General features: G+C 47.1%; 1 protein-coding gene across 10 annotated transcripts in view; it reads right to left on the minus strand.

Annotated features, from left to right (window-relative positions):
- The window catches only part of CNOT4 (CCR4-NOT transcription complex subunit 4), an 87,461-nt gene that overhangs the window by 46,020 nt on the left and 19,538 nt on the right, over positions 1-21,903 (minus strand). For 7 of the 10 annotated variants that reach the window (XM_044281220.1, XM_044281219.1, XM_044281226.1 and 4 more), the window contains 6 exons: positions 21,335-21,617; positions 19,919-20,116; positions 19,212-19,298; positions 17,564-17,665; positions 7,614-7,739; positions 6,098-6,231 (listed from right to left, as the gene is read on the minus strand). In XM_044281220.1, coding sequence (XP_044137155.1) covers positions 6,098-6,231; positions 7,614-7,739; positions 17,564-17,665; positions 19,212-19,298; positions 19,919-20,116; positions 21,335-21,508 — 821 coding nt within the window. In that variant the 5' untranslated portion in view covers positions 21,509-21,617. The remainder of the gene's footprint in view (positions 1-6,097; positions 6,232-7,613; positions 7,740-17,563; positions 17,666-19,211; positions 19,299-19,918; positions 20,117-21,334; positions 21,618-21,903) is intronic. The other 3 variants (XM_044281227.1, XM_044281225.1, XM_044281221.1) reach the window with 1 other exon arrangement.

Consider the following 21,903-nt stretch of genomic DNA (forward strand, 5'->3'; position numbering starts at 1 on the left):
AATAATATATTCTATTCTTATGGCTCTTTGTTGTGCTGTTGCTTTATTATTTCTACTAGAAGTTATGAATGAATTGTCAGCAGCTTGTAGTAAAGGTACAGCTGGGTGTTACCAGCCGGGGGTGTGTCCCTGCAGTCTGACACCTGCAGCACTGATTAGATATTCAGATACACCCAATACAGGTAACACCCAGCAGTACCTTTATTGCAGACTGCTGACAATTTGTAAGCTTCTAGCAGGAATAATAAAAGAATGGCACAACATAAAATTCTAAGAAAAGAAGCTTCAGAAATGTTATTACAGGGGGGATGCATGTAGTTACTAAAACTAACATGTTAGGACTGTACAGGCACTGGGTTATCAGCAGTGACATTGCTACACACTGACTTTCTGTACCAAAGGTTTTTCCCAATATCCACTATCTAGCTACTGTGCTGTCCACAGGAACACGTTAGATGGCATGCAACTTAATGCGCCCCTCGTTAATAATAGTGCAGCACTATAAAAAGTCTAGGTGTAGCCTAAGCCTAAGGCCTCATGCACACGACCGTTGTTTTGGTCTGCATCTGAGCCGCAGTTTTTGCAGCTCAGGTGCGGAGTCGGACCCATTCACTTCAATGGGGCAGCAAAAGATACGGACAGCACTCCGTGTGCTGTTCGCATGCGTTGCTCCGTTCTGCCCAAAAAAATAATAATATATATATATATATATATATATATATATATATATATATATATATATATATCTCTCTCTATCCTGTCCCATAGGCAGTTATATCAATGGCTGTCCGTGCCGTTCTGCAGATCCGCAATTTGTGGAGTGCAAAACACACATCGGTCGTGTGCATGAGGCCTAAGGGTACAGATACTACCCAGGAGAAAAAAAAAATGCAACTGTGGGCTTACGGTTTAGGTCACTTTCACACCTGCAGCTTTATAAAACATTGGGGGGGTGTCACGCCTGTGTATGTTATGTGCCTACTTATTAGTGGCCACTCAGAGGAAAACTACCACATAAAATATAGAATATCTTTGAAAATACTTTTTTTTTTTTTAAAGGATATGCTCCATTCAGACAGAAAGACAATACAAAAATCTGCTTGTTTCCTTTTACCAGAGAGCAGTGCACCTTGGGAGCTCGGGTAACAGCTCAGCTGGTAGGTCACATTAGAGTTGAGCGAAGCTAGAAAAAAATAGGCTGCTTTGCCAAATTTCAGAAGAGAAATTTAATTTGCGACGAACTAATTATTCACGAAGCGCATTCCTTTGGATGTAGTGGGCGTCATTGAACCCCTCAGATGCCACGTTTATCGCTGATCATGGCAGCTGAGGCTACAATTTAGGCCTTTCAGGGGTTAATCAGGGTGGAAAAAAATATATATATTCAGATTATACATTTGTTCGCTTAGAGGCTGTCGCAGCCATCTTGACTGAAGACACCGCACAAAATATCGTGCAAAAATTGTTGATGGGCATAGCGAGTTTTACATGAACTCGCCATGCCCCTCACAAAATACCTTGGGGTGTCTTCTTTCCAAAATGGAGTCACTTGTGGGGTAGTTACACTGCCCTGGCATTTTAGGGGCCCTAAAGCGTAAGAATTTTTTTTTACATATACCCATGCTGGATGAGATAAATATCTCTGTAAAAGACAACTTTTCCCCTTTTTTTTTTTATACAAAGTTGTCATTTTACAGAGATTTCTCTCACCCAGCATGGGTATATGTACAAATACACCCCAAAACACATTGCCCTACTTCTGAGTACGGCGATACCACATGTGTGACACTTTTTTGCAGCCAAAGGTGCACAAAGGGGTCCAAATTCCAATGAGTACCTTTAGGATTTCACAGGGCATTTTTACGCATTTGGATTCCGTGAGGGGTATGGTGAGTTCATGTAAGATTTTATTTTTTGTCACAAGTTAGTGGAATGAGACTTTGTAAGGAAAAAAAAATCAATTTCCGCTAACTTGTGCCAAAAAAAAAAAAATTAAAAAAAAAATCTATGAACTCGCCATGCCCCTCAAAACTGATCTTTATAGAGCCGCAGCGCTTTTACGGTGTTTTTGCAGTGATCAGAAAAAATATATATTCTGTCACTGGGGTGGGGCGGACTGAACGCAAGTGTGCGCACAAGTGTGCGCAATTGCGGACAAGAAAAGGCATTTTCTATATAGTTCTGGCAATGTGCGGATCCGCAAAATGTGGAAAGCACATTGCCAGTGTCCGTGTTTTGCGGATCCGCAAAACACATACGGACATCTGAATGGAGCCTTACAGGGGGTGATCAGGGAGTCTATATGGGGTGATCAGGGGTTAATAAGTGGGGGGGGGGGGAGGCTGTAGTGTAGTGTGGCGATTGGTGCTACTTACAGAGCTGCCTGTGTCCTCTGGTGGTCGATCCAAGCAAAAGGGACCACCAGAGGACCAAGTAGCATGTATATTAGACGCTGTTAACAAAACAGCGTCTGATATACCTTTCTGATGCGATTATTTTAACATCTACAGCCTGCCAACGAATGATCATCGCTGGCAGGCTGTAGTATAACTTCCGAGCAGCGCGTCGCTGTAAGCGCGCGCATCGCGCCGATGCATCAACGAGAAACAACCCGACCACCCGGAGGACGCATCCCTGCGTTAGGCGGCGGTTAAATAGTAATTTCACTAATGGAAATTTGGTTCGAACTCAATTAATTTGGCTTCAATTCGCTCACCACTAGATGATAGGACTCTGCAGAGTGCTAATAGACTGCATACAGATTCCAGGAAGGAACTAGCAATGGATGTGAACGGAGAAGAAAAAGCCAGAACGCTAAAGGAGTCCAAGATGAAAAAAGGAAAGGATTTACAAAGTTACCTACATTTTTATGTCCAAAAGTGGAGTTTACCTTTAAAAATGGACAGAAAAAAAAACTAAAAAGGAGCAGATACTAAAAGTGTGACCTTCACAGAGGGAGGGAGGACTCAGGGCGCTGGCAGGGAATGGGTTCACAGTTTATAGTAGCAACACCTTCCCAAGGTGACCGGACTGTGCGACTCCAAAGGACCATACCAATGTCAGGCAGGGTGCACTGAAAAACGTGGTGTACATCCGCTTCCTAGAGTCCCAATCAGAATATCTGCCCGGATAATGAGCGGAAGATTCACTGTCTATTACCTGACAATCAGGACCCTGGCAAAGCTGGGTGACAACTGCCATACTGGTTGTCACCCAGCTCTGCAAGACACATAGGAAGATATAGGATGACAGTTAAATTAAAGGGCTTGTCTCATCTTAGACATAGTTAGGATATGCAACTGATGTCCGACAGGTGGGTGTCTCACCTCTGAGACCCGCACCTATCTCCAGAATGGGACCTCCAAAGTGATAGAAGAGCAGCCTTGCATGTGCGGCCAACTTCCATATATTTCAATGGAATTGCTGAAAATAGCAGAGTTCTCGCTCAGCTGTTTTTGAAAATCCCACAAAAATGAACGGCAAGCATGCCACATATGTCTAAGATGTGAAAACCCCTTTAAGACAGTCTTCCAGAGGGGCTGTCCCAGACCCAATTAATCAAACAAGCTGGATATGTGCATCGGCATCTGTGGACCTGTTGAAAACCTAACATGAAAAGGGTGCCTGATCATTGGTGGCAGACCACTGCAGTAAAACCCAAAAGACTTGCTAACATTATGTCCCCGCCGAGGAGCAGAGAATGTATACAGACTCTTTTGAACAAGCGATATGAATCCCTTTGTACCCCAGAGGTTTGTTCGTTTTTGTTTTGCGCTCCTTGCTTTTCCAGAGCCATATTTTTTTTTGTTTTCCGTTGACGTAGCCATATGACAAGTTTTACTTTCTAATGCCACCATTTAATATTGCATAAGATGTGGTGGAAAAAATAATTACAAAAGGGGTGGAAATGAAATAAAATAAAAAGTCTGCCACACATTTAGGCCTCTTTTACATGACAGTATGTCCATCTTAGTGTTTTGCGGTCCGTTTTTCACAGATCCGTTGTGGTTCTGTTTCCGTTCCGTTTTTCCGTATGGCAAATACAGTATACAGTAATTTCATATAAAAAATTGGGCTGGGCATAACATTTTCAATAGATGGTTCCACAAAAAACGGAACGGATACGGAAGACATACGGATGCATTTCCGTATGCATTCCGTTTTTTTGCGGACCCATAGACTTTAATGGAGGCACGGAACGTGATTTGCGGCCAAATATAGGACATGTTCTATCTTTCAACGGAACGGAAAAACGGAATGCATACGGAACACATTCAGTTTTTTTTTGCGGAACCATTGAAATGAATGGTTCCGTATATGGACCGCAAAAAACGGCCCGCAAAACGGAAAAAAAAAAAAACGGTCGTGTGAAAGAGGCCTTACAGTGTTTTTTTTTTTTTTTACAGGTGCTCTTCATTCTCCAGGTCAGTATGAATCAGACGATACCACATATGCACCATGTTTTTCTTGCGTTTTGAATTTATTTTTTTCATTTTTTTATCCCTATATCTTTTTTGTAGTTATGTGTGCAGAGCCGTGTGAGGGCTCATTTTTGTTTACTTTTCATTGATATCATTCTGGGGTGTGTACGACTTTTTGATCACTTTTTGTGGGAGGAGACTCAACAAAAAAATGGCCATTTTGACACCCTTTCGGTTCCCATTTTTCAGTATAGGAGAAATACTTATATATTTTGATAGTATACCCATGATGTGTATTTATTTTTATTTTTTTACACACTTCCTATAGGGAACTATAACAAGCAATCTTTAGATTGCTATTCTCATAGACTCCAATGCTAATGATGATTTTACCATGTTCGTATGGAGCCCTGCTACAGACAGGGGCTCCATAGAAAACACTATACAGCAGCCTCCTGTCATTCATTAAGACAGGAGCTTCTGCACACAAACTCCGGCTCCTCAGATCGCCACACAGGGTAGCCGGAGCGTACCCTTCCGGTAATCTACACGGTCAGATTGCGGCATCTGAGAGGTTAAACATCCGCTATCGGCATTAGCTGGGTGAAACATCTTTAAAGACCCAACATGTAATGTACTATCACGTGACATGTTGGAAAGGGGTTAAACAGGCCACAATCTGATTCATCCGTTTGCAGTCCCTTTCACGTCAGTAAATGAGTCTTGCAGGACAATCAGAGCTGGATGGTGCACACTGACTGACTGCCTGTGTGGAAAACTGCTCCAGTGAATTTATGCACTAGGTCATTTTTCAGTCTGGGTGCAGTCCATTCTACACTTATACAGCACCCAGAATGGAAAATCATTGGTCTGAAAGTAGCTATAGGGGAGCTGACCCCAGGGTGGCATAGTGCTGGAATCTAACAGCATGGCAAAAGCAACCGTCCCTGGAAAAAGACGACCTCTCTGCATACTGCCAGCAAAAAAGAAAAGTGGCAAAATATTAATCAAATTTAATGTACGTTGGACGGTATATATAGACAAACCCCCGACAGGGGGATAACTAAACTGAGCAGAATAGAGTCAGGAGACACACACAGACACTAATGCATAACCCTGGCACGGCCCCACGATATCCGAATTGTCCAGGCCCTTCAGCAGAGGCTGCAAATGTATCTCCTTCTAGAAAACCCTGACAACCATCCAATGCCTAATGTAAAAGTGACAGCTACATCTGGACAATCGATGCAATCAAGCTGAAATCGCAGACCAATCCCATTGAACTTTATGCTGGAAACGTCGCTGATAGCACTGAGCCAATGTAAGTTGTGTGGACTGCCACTCAATTGCGACATTACAGTGTTCTTTTGCTCATGTTTAGTACATTTTGCAAATCATTAATCGCCCGTGACTTGTAGCCAAATCACACCTCTAGTCGCATGACTCCAGTCTGACAGCAAGGTGCACACATTTTTTTGTTACTGTGTAGTCTTAGCCTAAAGGACATAGCGGTAATACCACTAACTGCCTGCAGGTGTCAGTGTGGCACCACCGCTGGATATAAAACCTTTGACAGAAACTATCGTCACACATTCTAGTTCCCCAAAATGACATCACATGACGGGGCAGATACAGACATGCAGACGGGAAAGCAGTCATGCCGCGCCAGTACTTACACATCGTACCTCTGCTGGGGAGTTACTTTGTTTTTATTCTTGTCAACTGTACCCGTAGACAACTGTAAGAAGTTAGGATTTAGTTTGTAGAGTTCCTGAAGCAACTTCTGCTCGTATTCCTGATGTTTACCCGCCTGCGGAAAGTAAGGTCAGGAAATTAGCAAGGAAGAATGCATCCACCGACGGCATCCAAAGACCGCGACGTCCACCAGACAAACCAGTGCTAGTACAAACAGGGAAAATCCTGCACAGAAGCAACAGGACCCTTAGACGTCACAATATCAAAGTGTATTGGATTCAAAAAACTATCCCCTTGTGTGCACTCTTCCATCAGTAACCAGAGGAGGAGAAGTGAGCATATGTCTGGAAGGCAAAGGCGGAAGGGGAGAGAAAGAAAAAGAAAGAAAGGGGATAGCAGGGAAATGAGAGAAGGGAGGAAGGGGATAGAGGGAAAGAAGGGAGGAAGGAAGGGAAAGAAGAAAAGGCAGAAAGAATGCTACGCTGCAATACATGTAAGGGTCCATTCACACGTCTGCAATTTCATTCCGCATTTCTGTTCCCGAACAAAAATAGAACATGTCCTATTCTTGTCCGCAATTGCATATTCTATTAGTGCCGGCAATATGCGGTCCTCAAAATGCGGAACGCACATTGACGTTGTCCGGCGGACGTGTGAATGGAGCCTAAATGTGTTTGTTATGGTTGCTGGGCCATAGCAGTGTGTGGAGTCAGCTGTATCACAATTTACATTGCACGAGTACTGTGATCAGTACTGCACTAATGACCTTATTAAGTGTTAACAAGGGTAATTAATATGGCTGCCAGCGTTCTATCTTGCACTGCCAGTTTATTAACATATATAAATCAAGTGGAAGGGCATATGGGGTCCAACATGTAAGACCAAAGATTCCACGCCCTCGACCACAGCAGAAAGTCTTCTGCTCCAGTTACCCCCAGACCTAACTGCTGCTGGATGCAGGACTAAGCCTCACTGTAAACCTGCAACCTGACACATACGGTAAGTGAAGCTATAGCTGAACGCCCATAATGCACTACTCTACGGTACCAGGAAACAAGGAGAATTCTGGATGCAGCTCTAGATGTGACTGAAGGATAAGACTAAATGTACAAAATAAATATTAGCAAACATAGGCTTTATGTTGGTAGAGTTTAAGATTTTTACCTTTCAAGGGCAAACTTGGGCAATGCTTGGGAAAGGGGGCTTGCCCCTGAAAGGTTGCAGGCGACGTTCACCTCGCCTTGCCCATCTGTGTGGTGAGCCAAGCTGGTATCCATACCCGGACTGAGGGGTTTTATGCAACATCTAATGGACTGGTATGAATATACGGTCTCATTTACTATTGTATATGGAAACATTTTCTGAAGAAAAGAACTCTTGCAATACAAGCGTCCCTTACGGTTTGTTGGATGGGATTCATATAAAGAATCGGCAGTCGAGAGGTGCGTGGATAGCATTGTATGTTTTCTAGAGTAATACCATTGACTGGTCACTTACCTGCATTTCCTCTTTTGTAAAACTGGCCGCCTCATCCCCCAACTCGTGTAGATACATACAGTCTGGCTTTGGACACTGCATATTTTTTAAGAAGTAACTGCAGTATTTCGTGGTACCTAAAGACGCCTTCAAGAGAAAGAAGAAAGACACTGCTGTTACTGAATCCAAAACGTAAGAGGATAAGACAAGCTACTGCCAAAGACGCGGCAGGCATCCCTCTCCCAGGAAATATTTTGTACTTTTATAATGTATACATTTTCATCCCGCTATTCCAGAACCAATGACTTTTTTGTTGGTTAATACGGGATCTTATTTTCATAGGAGACACTCTAGTTTGCACTCTCACAATTTTGTGGTGCAGATAGGTTAGTGCTTAACTTGTTCATTTCATTTTCATAAAAGGACTATAATGAAATCATTATTTTATTACAATGTACTGGTATATATGCCAGTGTATTGCACACGCACAAACACCCGTTAGGGAACACCACGGGTGCCTGCACATGAGGCGGCTTATGTGCCTTTTTTTTTATACGTGGATTTTTGTGCAGAAAAACCGCAGCCTAATACAGTACCAGCAAAATGTACGAGATTAGACACATCTCATGCACACTTTGCTTTTTTTTTTTTAGGCCTCATGCACACAGCCGTTGTTTGGGTCCGCATCCAAGCCGCCGTTTTGGCAGCTCGAATGCAGAGCCATTCACTTCAAAGGGGCCGCAAAAGATGTGGACAGCACTCAGCGTGCTGTCCGCATCCGTTGCTCCGTTCCGTGGCCTCAGAAAAAAATTAGAACATGTCCTATTCTTGTCCGTTTTGTGGACAAGAATAGGCATTTCTACAATGGGCCGCCCGTTTCATTCCACAAATTGCGGAAGGCACACGGACGGCTTTGATTTTTTTGTGGACCACAAAAAATGGAACGGTCGTGTGCATGAGGCCTTAGGTGCGGAAATTGACCTGCTGTGCAGATTTTCAAATCTGCAGCATGTCCCCTGCTGTTGCGTTCTTCATGTGCGGATTTCACCCTCTTTAATGGAAGGGCGAGTTGGGCGGAATATCTGCACCAAACGATAAATAGTGAAGATTTATGTGCGTTTTTGGATGGTTTTGGTGCGCCTTTTCTGCACTGTGTACAGGCACCCTAACCTTTTTTTACATGAGAGCACCCTGGGGACTGCGTGCGGTCCCAGGCTCCCTCCATGGCGATGCTAGCCCTGGCCATCAGGACTACAAAGGTATTTTCTTGCACAGTGCCATCAGGCCATCTCAGTGGGATTTAGCTGCCGATATTGGCATTTCACAATCCTGCTGGTAGCACAGGGGTCTATTACAACCGTCCTCCTGCTTGTGATCGGAAAAGTGGGATTAATTACTTTTCACTAAAAGCTGCGGGAAGGGGCTAAAGGGTTTAACAGGTAACTATTACTCATTGTGTAATGAAAAGCTAAAAATTTCACAACCTTTCATTACAAAACAAAAAAAAAAAAAAAAAAAAAAAAAATAGCCCTTTAAGATACGCAGGTATTGAAACCACCTTTGTGACACACAAGGTTTCAGTAAAACACAGTAACATCCCAGCAAAATGTCACTGATGTGCTGCAATTTAGTGGTAACCAGAGCAATAAACAGATATGACCACACCGTGGGAATATTTCTTCAGACAGTGCCCAGAGCCAAGGAGACAATTATCTTGCACTTAAAGGGAATGTGTCAACTGAATTTTTTGCTGCCAATTAATACCAGATAGTGATCCATATCCTTTTTTTTCTAATGTGTGTTTATTTTCCGATTGTAGATTTTTTTTCATTCTATTTCCTGAACATGATTACAGGGGCGGCCATCTTGCCTGTGGTGTTCTGAACGGCATTTTGGCCTCTTTCACACAAACCTGGCGGATTGGCTCCGGATGCGTTCAGTGAAACTCGCACCATTTTGCAAGCAAGTTCAGTCAGTTTTGTCTGTGATCGCGTTCAGTTTTTCCACGCAGGTACAATGCGTATTGATGCGTTTTTCACAGGCGTGAGAATAAAACTGAATGTTTACAAACAACATCTCTTAGCAACAGTCAGTGAAAAACGCATCGCATCCAGACTTTTTTCCGGATGCGATGCATTTTTCACTGAAGCCCCATTCACTTCTATGGGGCAAGGGCTGCATAAAAAAAACCACGACTATAGAACATGCTGTGTTTTTTCACGCAATGCAGAACTGATGCGTGAAAAAAAAACACTCATGTACACAGACCCATTGAAATGAATGGGTCAGGATTCAGTGCGGGTGCTATTCCGGTCATGCATCGTGCCCGTGCAGAAAACACGCATGTGTGAAAGAGGCCTTAGAGATATGTATTACGGCAGACAGATCGGCAGACCAGAGACAGATCAAAGATAGAGATAGATAGATAGAGATCTATCTATCTAAGAGATAGATAGCCGTGTTATCAGTCACAACAATGTTCTTCAATGAGATCAGAAAAAACCCTGGTCCTCAAGATCACTACTTTTTGTCACATCTCCAGTGCCGAGAACCTGACATCATAGGTAGGACTAATATCAGCCGCCCCTCTTTGATAAGCTGTAGACCGCAGGGTTTAGCGTCACTTTAAACTGCAGAATACTGCGGTTCCATCTGCTGTGATCATTAATGCAGTTCAATAGGGGCTGAATAAATAACAATTCCTGCATAAAAGGCAAGAACAAAATAGTGGAAATATGTTCCACCCTTGAAAACAAAGCAGCACCTGTGTACATTCACTTGTCGCCGCCTTTGTTCGACAGTGGGAATAATGGCGGGTACAACAGGAGCTGGAACGACATCAGTTGGAGGTGCAGAGCCTTACAATAGAGCACACACAGAAGTGACTTCAGAAAGACTTCCCCGTGGAACGGCGTTCAGTGCAGCCATCATTAGGACACGGGGGAGCGTTTACCAATGTCGCAGGGGAGATGCTCGGATTTGGATTTTCCTCCATGGAACATTCCAATAGCTGCAATGTATTTATTAACATTACAGCTACTACTTAACCCCTTCATTTATTTTTTTATCATGTTCATTAAAATTGTAATAGAACGGTATGCTGTCTGTATTTTTTCTGGTCCCACTGAAATGAATGGATCCACAACAAAATGCGGATCAGATTAAACATAAAAATTTTGGTTGTTTGCAGTAGCCACTAGGCGGAGCTTATTGCATGTTTTTTTCTTTACCTCTGTCGAGTGGTGGCTAAGGGTACTTTCACACTAGCGTTTTTGCTTTCCAGTATTGAGTTTCGTCACAGGAGCTCAATATTGGAAAAAAAAGAAAAGTATCAGTTTTATTCTAATGCATTCTGAATGGAGAGTATTCCGTTCAGGATGCATCAGTTCAGTCCCTCTTACATTTTTTGGATGGAGGAAATACCGCAGCATGCTGCAGTTCTCTCTCCAGCCAAAAAACGAGATTTTTGTATTACTTACCAGTAAAATCTCTTTCTCGCTCTTTCCTTGGGGGACACAGAAGACCTTGGGTATAGCTCATCTCCATAGGAGGCGTGACACTAAGTGAAGACTGTTAAGCCCCTCCTCCACAGCTATACCCTCAGCCTGGAGAGAGAGGCTGCCAGTTGCGTGTCCAAGCAGTGAGAAAAGGCAAAGTCCAACAAGGAACCAACAAGCCAACAACCCGACGGGCAACAAAAAACTCGGAAACCGTACAGAGAAAAAACAATGAATGGGTGGGTGCTGTGTCCCCCAAGGAAAGAGCGAGAAAGAGATTTTACTGGTAAGTAATACAAAAATCTCGTTTTCTCGCCCAGTTTCCTTGGGGGACACAGAAGACCTTGGGACGTTCAAAAGCAGTCCAAAAGGGGGAGGGACCACAGCCCAAGGTGAAGCACCCGAAAGGCATCAATGAACCGCCGCCCGCAACCCCAGGCGGGGCAAGGCAGCATCTGCCAAAGTCAGAGTATGCACCCTGTAGAACACGGCAAGGCGCAAGGTAGACCCGTGGCCGCCTTGCCCAAATGCATGGCCGAAGCCAATGCCTCCGGCCCAGGAGGCACCAACCGCTCTGGCGAAATGAACGGTGACACCAAAGACAGAATCCTGCCCTCGGTGCGGTAACCTCAGCAATAGCCAAACTGATCAAGCGGAGGAAAACCACCCTGGAGTCAGTCAACCCTATGCACAGACCTCCTAGAAACCCAAGAGGCCGAACGGCTACAAGAGTCGGAGATCCCCAAATAAAAGCGGCAAGGCCCAAACAGGTGAGGTGTTGAAGCGAAAGGCAAACACCACCTTCAGAAGGAAGGAAGAAACCGAACGTAGAACAGCCCTGTCCTGGAAAAGACAGAAGGCTTGGAACAAAAAAGGACCATTCCGGCACCCGTCAGAGACACGACTGATACGGAACACAACCGTACAGGACAGAAGGGGTAGAGAGAACTTCTGTAACGGCTCCAAGGACAAGATTGGAGCACCGAGAGCTCAGTATAAAGTCCCCAGGGCGGTACCGAAGGACAGCACAGAGGAACCAAAGAGCCACTCCGAGGAAGAAGGTCTTGGCAGGCCCAGGGGGCCGATAACGCTGGAAGAGGAAGACAGCGCCGACACTTGACACCTCAAGTAAAAGACCAAACCATGGGGAGAGAAATTCAGAGTGGGGAATGCACAGCTTCCCACAGAACCCCAGACAAAAAAACCTAAGCCCTACGACAGATCCTGGACGAAACACTGCCAGGAGTGGACAGTAGCGAACCCGCTAGAGTCGCCTGGCAAGCGGGCGAAAACCCAATGTGATCAGGCGCAGACCAGCAGCACAGGCAGAAGGGTCGACAAAAATAGCCCCATCGGCCCTCGAACAACGTTATCCCGTATCCACCCGAATGGGGAAGCAGAAGGACAGATGGAAAGAACCCAAACGATCCGCCTGATGCCAGGAGAAGACAGGCTAAAATCCATGCTGACGTAACCACGTCGGACCGTCCCGGTGTGGGAGATCAGGAGAATCTGGAATGAAAAGGTAGTCCCCCCAAGTTATCGAGAAGGTAAGTCTACAGCAGGACCATCGTCTTAGAATGGGCCACGCAATCTGCACTCAGCGGGAGAACAGAACGCGGTAGACTCGGTAAATAGGCACACAGCTAATACAGCCAGTGTGAACAAGGGAGACAGTACGAGGCCAAAAGGAACACCGGAACCACCCACATGAACAACCATGCTCGCCCCAGAAGGGAGGACAACGAAGAACAGCCTCTGAAGTCAGGCGGGAAGCCACATTGGAGCGATCTGTACCGAGCGGGAGCCAAACAAGGCCGGCGAGATAAGGCAGTCGAGACAGAGGCCGGCATAACACCCTCCCACCGAAAGGAGGAGGAGTGGGCAACAGGGAAGCCATAGGACAGCTCAAAGCAGAACCCACTATACTGTGAGACGCCCGGTCCACCGCCTCGCAGAAGGCGAATACCGTGAAGAACCCAAGGCGGAGGTCCTCCGGACCCGGGTAATCGAGCACCCAAGAGAAGTCGGGTGACCTTCCCGAGAAGAGCAGCCCGAACCTGGTAGCAGATCAGACAGAAGCGTAGAGGCGCCAAGAGGAAGGACTCATACCACACTGCATCCGAAGAGGAGGAAATTGCAGCAGGCAAGGGAACCGCAGTCCTGCCAGAGCCAACGAAGAATTCGAGAGGCGCTGCAGACAACAGCACTCTCGACCATGTGACCACCAGCGCAGGGAAGCAATGCCGCAGAAGGACGAATGGGCATGCATGTAGGACCCACGAACACTCCCTGGAATGAAAAGCCAACGAAATGAATGAGCACCACCCAGCTCGGTGCAGCAGAGAGCAATAGAACCTGTTCGGTCAGGAGGACAGAATGAACTCCTTAGGGACGAGTGCAAGGCTTGCGGCAAGCATCGCATCCAAGAAACAAAGGTATGCCGCAGGAAGCAGGTGAGGCATACGTACGAGCAGCCCCGTAAGCAGCGGGAAGGCCAACCCACCTAGAAAAAGGGGGGCCCGCCCCAGAGTGCCACAGCATGTACGGAATTGCAAGTGCAACCTGAAAGGGAGTTATGCACAAACCTAGCATAGCATGCGGTGGAACGCAACCAGTCCACCCCGAAAGGGGGAAATGTACCAGGTCAACAGCAGTCGGTAAGAGTGCAAAGGCCCGTCCCAAAAGGAAGAGATGCCTAAGGCCGTACCTACTTCAGAGAAGCAGGACATACCCTATAAACCAGCAGGAACGCAGGAGGTCCACCTAGCAAAAGGGGAACAAGCACAGGGTATCCCAGCATTAAGTGAGTGTGCCACAATGCACCCAACACTGAACTCAGCGAGAGTGCAACCACTCTGCTAACGAAGGGGGACCTGTACAAGTCCAGCACAGCCATATAAGGACAGCCGTGAATCTCATGAGCGTGCCAAATTCTGCCCTTGAAATGAGAGGTGGTCACGCACAAGGCCAGCACCGTATCCAATGGAAGTGCAAGCGTTCCACCCCTGTTAGAGGGCCATTCACATGGCCAGCAATGTATCCGGTGAGAGTGTAGCATGCCGCCCAGAAAAAAAGGGGGGTAAAGCACATGGCCAGCATCTCATCCAGGGAGAGTGCGAGCACACCGCCATGTATGGGAGTCATACACATGGCCAGCAACGTACTGGCGAGATACAAACACAGTCACTAAGAATGCGTGCATGTCGCCTGAGGAAGGAAGGCAAGCCCCTGGCTGGCAGCGAATCCAGCAAGAGTGCGTACACCGCCACGGAAGAGGGGTCATGCATATGGCCGACAGCGGATCCAGCGAGAGTGAAAGCACCCCGCCATGTATTGGGCACACGCACATGGTCAGTGACGTACCTGCGAGGAAACAACCACAGACAGAGGGATGTATGTAAGCTGCCTGAGGGAAGGAGGCATACCCAAGGCCGGCAGGGAATCCAATGAGAGTGCAGCATACCGCCTAAGAAATGGCCGGCAGCGAAACCAGTGAGAGTGCAGCATAATAACATAGTACCTAAGTACAACATAGCACATCAGTGAGAGTGCAGCCTTCCGCCTATAGAAGGGGGTCGTGCACATAGCCAGTACCGTATCCGGTGAGAGTGCAGTATTCCGCCTAAAAAAGGGGGTCATGCACATGATCGGCAACAGATCCAGTGAGAGTGCTGCGTTCCGCCCAGGAAGGGGGGTCACGCACATGGCCGGCTCACGCACACGGCCGGCAGCGAATCCAGTGAGTGCTGCGTTCCGCCCACGGAAGGGGGTCACGCACATGGTCGGCAGCAAAACCAGAGAGTGCAGCGTTCCGCTTATGGAAGGGGGTCGTGCACATGGCCAGCACCGTATCCGGTGAAGATGCAGTATTCCGCCTAAGAAGGGGGTCATGCACATGGCCAGCCAGGGAGAGTGCAGTAGCCCGCCTAGGAGGGGGGGGGGGGATGCACATGGCAGGCACCATAACTGGAGAGACGATGAATGCTGCCTACAGAAGGGCCGAACGCACTTGGCCAGTGCCGTACCTGGAAGAGGCAAGAAAACCGCCTAAAAGGGGAAAATGCCCTAGCAGCGACGCAGGCTGGGAGCGCAACACCATGCCGCCCGTGGAAAGAGGTCATGCCGACATGCAGCATTACTGATGAGGCTGCAGCGTCCTGCGCAGTCTAATAGAAACCATGATCTATTATTATTTAATTCACATATATTCTTCTCTCCTTTTTTTTTTTTTTTTTTATTTATTTATTGAAACACAGCCTCTGAGGCTAAAGGGGAGCCACCATATAGGGGCACCTGAGAGGCAGGAGAAAAAAGGGGGCCAACTAAACAGACCCATTTTTTGGGGGCCGGCCTGTACCCAAAGGGTTAACAGGAATCCGGCCTGGAGGGCGGCGTGCGATCCCCTGGGGGCGGAGGAACCTCCAGGCGGGAAAAATTCGCGCCCGGAGAAGTTCCCGCCCCCTCCACCAGAGACCGGAATATTGCGGCCTAGTAGGCCGCGAAGCCGGGGGCTAAATTGCGGCGCCCGGCCCGTTATACCGCCGGGACCTGAGGCGGAATGCTGTAGCGACCTGCCGCTTCAAACCGGCCGCGGGAGCCCACCCCGCGGGCCGGTCGGAAATGCGGCCCAGCAGGCCGCGAAGCATGGGACCAAATTTGCGGAGCCCCGCTGGCGGTTTGCCGGCCGCGGGAGCCCACCCCGCCGCCGGACGAGACAGGGACCTGGAATGGCGTTTTCCGGCCGCGGGAGCCCACCCCGCCGACGGACGAGACCCGGAATGGCGTTTTCCGGCCGCGGGAGCCCACCCCGCCGCCGGACGAGACAGGGGCCGGAATGACGTTTGCCGGCCGCGGGAGCCCACCCCGCCGCCGGACGAGACAGGGGCCGGTATGGCGGCTTGCTGGCCGCGGAGCCTAATTTTCGCGGCGCCCGGCCGCACCGGAATATCAGTGCTGGCCGGAGGCGAGGCCTTACTCCACTGCAGCGTCCTGCACACTCCGGTAAGGCCCAATAGCAGGCGACGGCCGACAGCCACTAGCTGCATCGCCGTATCCTGGTCCTATGAAGGCCAGGAAAAAAAGGCAGGGAGCAGATTGCCGCACTGCGGCACCCCAGGGACCAGCTTAGGTCCAGCAGGGGAAGGGTCCAGAGGCCCAGTATGGGGGGGGGGTCCAGAGGCCCAGTATGGGGGGGGGGGGTCCAGAGGCCCAGTATGGGGGGGGGGGGGGTCCAGAGGCCCAGTATGGGGGGGGGTCCAGAGGCCCAGTATGGGGGGGGGGGGGGGCCACCCCTCAGGCACGCAGGAGACCATTGGGTGGGGGGTGGGGGACGTAGGGCTGGAGAAGCCACTCTCTTACCACAGCCGTCTTCACCCTCGGTCCACTCCAGCAGGGTCGCCCCTTCAGCTACTGGCACCGTAGTGGCAGGACGCTGGAAGAGGGACTTGGCGTGCGGGCGACCCTTGCGCTGGCGGGATGCAGGGGAGCTGGGCTGCCCTGGTCCACCTTGCCTTCTGTGGGGGAGGCAGCAGTGCGGATGACCGGCACTGGCGCAGCTCAACCCCGGGAGAAACAGAGAGGTCTAGTGCGTCTCTGTTGTCCCTGATGTTCTGGAACAAAAAGAAAAGAAAAAAGTAAAAATCAAAAATTTAAACAAGGAGAAAAGAGCCCTGCAGAGCAGGGAGTGTCTTGCCTCCTTGGACACTAAGCAAAAACTGGCAGCCTCTCTCTCCAGGCTGAGGGTATAGCTGTGGAGGAGGGGCTTAACAGTCTTCACTTAGTGTCACGCCTCCTATGGAGATGAGCTATACCCAAGGTCTTCTGTGTCCCCCAAGGAAACTGGGCGAGAAATACTGATTACTTGCCGGAATACCGGATCCGGCATTAAGTGTTCTGGCAAAACGGATCTGGCTTTCTAGTCTGCGCAGACCTTTAAAAATGCAAAAAATATATATACTGGATCCGTTTTTATGGATGACACCGGAGAGATGGATCCGGTATTTCAATGCATTTTTCAGACGGACGGGTATACTTCATGAATTTCCTTTATTGTTTGTGTTTCTTTAAAAGCTAGACAGTATCCCCCATAACAGTGACCTCTACAGCAGTGACCCCCAGTGTTCCCCGTCTCCTTAAAAAAAAAAAAAAAAAAATAAAAGGGCCTGTGAGCTTCTATTGGCTGATAAGGGACATGTGACCGTGTATGGCAGTTGGGATATAAAGAGAAAGACTTGCAGGCTTGTATTGGCTAATGCAGGTCATTTTTTGGGAATATCTCAGGAACGGTATGTGCTAGAGAGCCGAGACCATAAAACCTTCCCGGACAGTCTAGTCCTTTGGTCGCACGTAAAGAACAGACAGATATATATTAGCACAGAACATCAGATCTACTTAGAATTTAAAAGGCTAGACACCCACTTCAAGCCTTTAGCTAGACAGGTTCTATAGGGTTACTGAATGCCTGATGGTTACCTTAAGCGTTCTCCCATCTACTACCACATTGTTGACACACTGTATAGCTCGAAGTGCATCTTCTGACCGGATGTATGTGACATATGCACTGGCACTTGGACCCTGAAAAAGACACAAAAGAGAAACTCTCACCAACTCTATAGATTAATAAACCAAGTAAAGTGAAGCATGTAAACTGTCTGACATCCAGCTGAAGCTTCTCATCTGCATTTATGAAGTTACTACATTTTCCTTTAAAATCTCTAGGAAAAGGCATAAAAAGTTCATGTGCACTAAACTCCATTATCTGCAATTCGCCTATGCATTTCTAATTCTGGCTCTAGATATACAGCAAACCTGTGGACAAAGTAAGAACACGCCTGTGCTCCTGGACCTAGCTGTGGTGCTGGAAAAAAAGCAAATGGGGCACAGCAATATGCTATCGCTTTACAACAAGGGAAAACCCCATTAAAGGATTTTTCAAGGATTTTTATATTGATGGTCTCATGACAGACCCCCGCTGATCAGCTGGATGACCGAAGGGGCTCCAGCACTTGAGCTTTGCATCCCTCCTCCATTGTTTACCAAGTACAGCTCAATACATTTTGAAGCCCTTTCAATGAGCTGACCATGGGGGGGGGGGGCAGGAGTCAGACCCCTACCAATTAGATATTGATGACCTATCCTACGTAAAACACCTTTAAATAGCAAAGGCTCACTTGGCTTTCATCCTCAAATACTAACAATTCTGACCAAGCGCTTTGTAAAAGTTGACGGTGCTGTGGCTCCCATTAGGCGGACCCTCACCGATCAAACACTGATGCAAATGGCAGGTAAGTACCAATTTATTTGCTTTGGAATGGGCCAGAGAAAGCGAGGCAGATGACTTTGGAAAACCTGCTTTGTCTCTCAATGTCATGAATGGCCGATGGCATGTTTGAAGGGGATTAGATATGGCTGCTTTTTCTAGCAACAGGGCAGTAGTCTGTCCATAGGTTGTGGCAGTTCTACTACTGAAGTGGATGGAGACGAGCTGCAATACCGCACACAACCTGGGGACAAGCCCTTTAATGCTTTTGGTCAGTCAAAAATAACAAGATCTACAATCCAAGGTCAAGTAAAGTCATGAAAAAAAAATAAAAAAAATGACTCTGCTGATGGCAGAAATTGCAGAGAAAAAAAATATATATATAAAATCTGTGGAAAAATGGCAGCTGAAAGTTCACGAATCTGTATGTCCCAGGAATTTGGGAGAAAGGTTGTCGATAGGCAGTGCTGGGGTCCTAGGTTCAAATCCGACCATGGACAACATCTGCATGGAGTTTGTATGTTCTCCCCGTGTTTGAGTGGGTTTCCTCTGGTTTCCTCCCACACTCTGAAGACATACTGATAGGGACCTTAGATTGTGAGCCCCGTTGGGGACAGTTGGATGCTAATGTCTGTAAAGCGCTGCGGAATATAGTAGCGCTATATAAGTGCATAAAATAAAAAAATTATCTTATTTTTAGGCATTTTGAAAAGGGAACAGATGAGGCAAATGGATTTTAGCGTTTCTAAATATATCAAGGAACTTGGGGACCTGTGATTGCAGCCATGTCGGTGGCCACCCAGCTTTTCCAAAAGCAAAAGCTCAAATTAAATAGTTTAGAAGAAAACGAGAAATACCAACCTGTGAGCCTGCATAGGATGTGCTGTTGTTGATGACAACTTTATGTATTTTACCAAACTTCCCAAAATATTCTGGCCGTTTTAAAACCTGCGGTTGGAAAGAAATCATGTCACTTTGCTCCTTTCCCTCTGTCCAAGGCACAATAGAAAATTCTTAGAGAAAGCAGACCAATCTAGTAGAGATTATAATAATGGCTTCTGGGGCCAGCCATCAGGCACATGAATACTCAGGCTGTTTAGTTGTTCATGTGTTAAGGAACGCCCCGAACAAAACGGAGAGGGCAGGGCGTTACTCAACATGTGAACATCGAAAAAGCCTGATGAGAACATATGATCCCAAGCAAGAACAGGGATCTACATAAGGCTTTCATTTCCCAAAAGGTTCCCTTTGTTTGATAAAGTCTAAATATGAATAAAATCTAAAAGGTCCATAAACAGCAGACTGATAAAGCAACGTATGAAAGGATGAAAACGATCAGCACGCGGTATCAGTACATGGTGCTCCATTGCCGTAAAATGTCAGACTACTGTGACTTCCGACAAACCTCTTTCCCTATGGATGGGGAAAAGTAGCATGAGAACTGATGCCTCACTACCACATATAGGGAACCAGAGGTCCCCCGACGGCTATTGGTAACCCACAATTTTACAGAAAGTCGCTGGAAGAATAATCCTTTTTGCATGTATACGGATAATCCTGACACTCACCTCGGGGTCTGCGAGGCGTTGTGAAAGGCCCACTACAAAGACTAAGTTTTTCTGCACCACGCGTACACTGGCCAAATGTTTGCGGTTTTCTGATATTTTCTGTTTGCGTTCGTTCTGTTTTTGCTTCTTTTCATTCTTTATCCTCTGCAGTTCTTCCTGGGAGAGAGGTTTGTAGACAGCGGGGTCTTCTGGATATGGCTGTGGAAGAAACAGTACAAGCTTAGACATCCCTACTCACTAAGGCTCAGCCGTCAGGTTTATTTTTTGTGTTCCGTCACAGATGCAGATGTCCAAAGTGGATAGCCCCTTAAAGAGAACCTTTAATTTGTTTAGCCCTAGTCTAATTAGGGTCCTACCTTATAGGGGGGCCCCACTGATGTCATCATTTATTTTTTCAAAGCCCCCCCGTTCGTCCGCTGTTGATTTCGGCGCCTTATATTCTAATTTGCCGACTTGGTTATAGCGGTCTTTTGGAGGGGAAATGCGATGACATCAGTGGGGGCTGCCCTATAAGGCAGGACCCTAATTAGACTAGGGTTAAACAGATGAAAAGTCCTCTTTAAGGGGGTTGTCCTCAGTATCTAATTGGAGGGGGTCTGCGTCCCGACTCCCCCACTGATCAGCTGTTTGAAGAGACCGCAGTGCTCCAGTGAATGCTGCAGGCTCTTCTTAGGTCAGTGACATGTTCGTCGGTTACACGGGCTATATGCAGCTAAGTCCTACCCAAGTGAACAGGAATGGGTTGCAATACCAAGCACAGCCGCTATACAATTTACGGCGTGGTGCTTGTTAAACCTCTCCAAACAGCTGATGAGATGGAGTTCCTGAAGTCAGACCCCCATCGTTCAGATCTATCCTGAATATAGGCCAACAGTAACAAAACCTCAGACAACCCCTTCAAGGTGCCATCCACTTTAAACAATACTTCTTGTTAGAACAGTCCCCTGACAAGACGCTGATCTCGGGGTATCCTGCTGCAGAAACCCCTGGCAATCTTCTGTAGCATGTGGGATAACCGGACATCAAGTGTTCAGTTTTCTTGCAGTGCCAATGTGCTGCCAAATAAGCACTAACTTTTGTGCGGCATGAAAGAGGAGACCTCATTAGTCAGGTGATCAGTGACACATTCACATGGAGCAATTAATAGGACCAAGCGCTCGTAATAAGTGGGCTCATCCGCAGCCTGTGCATAACGGCCCTTAATCCACATCTCAGACTGCACCGAATCGCTACATAATGTGTGACCATCACTTCAAGCAACTGGGTGATAAGGCAACTTTTTCTCCAGATCGGTGGTGGTCCCAGTAGACAGATCCCTACAGATTTTTAATTTAATACCCAAAGAATGTCAAAACCAGTATTAAGAAAATATATAATCCACACAGATTACCAAGCAAGAAAGTCTTGAACTCTAACCTTTCGGCATGCGGGACAGAGCCCGTTCTCGTCTGTGCGTATACGGTGCCAACAGAAGCGGCAAATTTGATATCCACATGTGCAAGGAAAAAAATTGATGTCATCAATTTCCAAAGGCTCCATGCAAAGGGGGCACTCCACAGGGTCTTCCTTCACATCGGGGCTGCGGGACATCTTTCTTGGATCCCAAAAAGGGAGAAGAAAACCAAAACAAAACCAAAAAGATATATTTTCCAGACTGAGGATAATTTAGTGAAATTAAAATCTGTGATGATGCAGCAATCTGAAAGAGAAAGGAGACATGGAGAAACATTAGCCAAGACTACCAGGAGAAGGCTGCGCTTCACGTAATATGGAAAAAAATAAATACAAAAAACACCTTTTTGAATACCAGGGTTTCTGGTTGCCTTCAAAGAAAAAGTTTTAGGAAATTCTACTAATGTTGTTTTATCTCTCTAACTTTCTGTTTACTTCAACTTTTAGCATGGCAAACATTCTAGCTTGACTTTCAGACCATCACTGTGACCAGAAAGGGAAAAGGGGGGGGGGGGGGGGGGTCGAGTGACTCA

This window comes from Bufo gargarizans, chromosome 2 (genome assembly GCF_014858855.1).
Source record: "Bufo gargarizans isolate SCDJY-AF-19 chromosome 2, ASM1485885v1, whole genome shotgun sequence".
In the NCBI taxonomy this organism is placed as follows: Eukaryota; Metazoa; Chordata; class Amphibia; order Anura; family Bufonidae; genus Bufo; species Bufo gargarizans.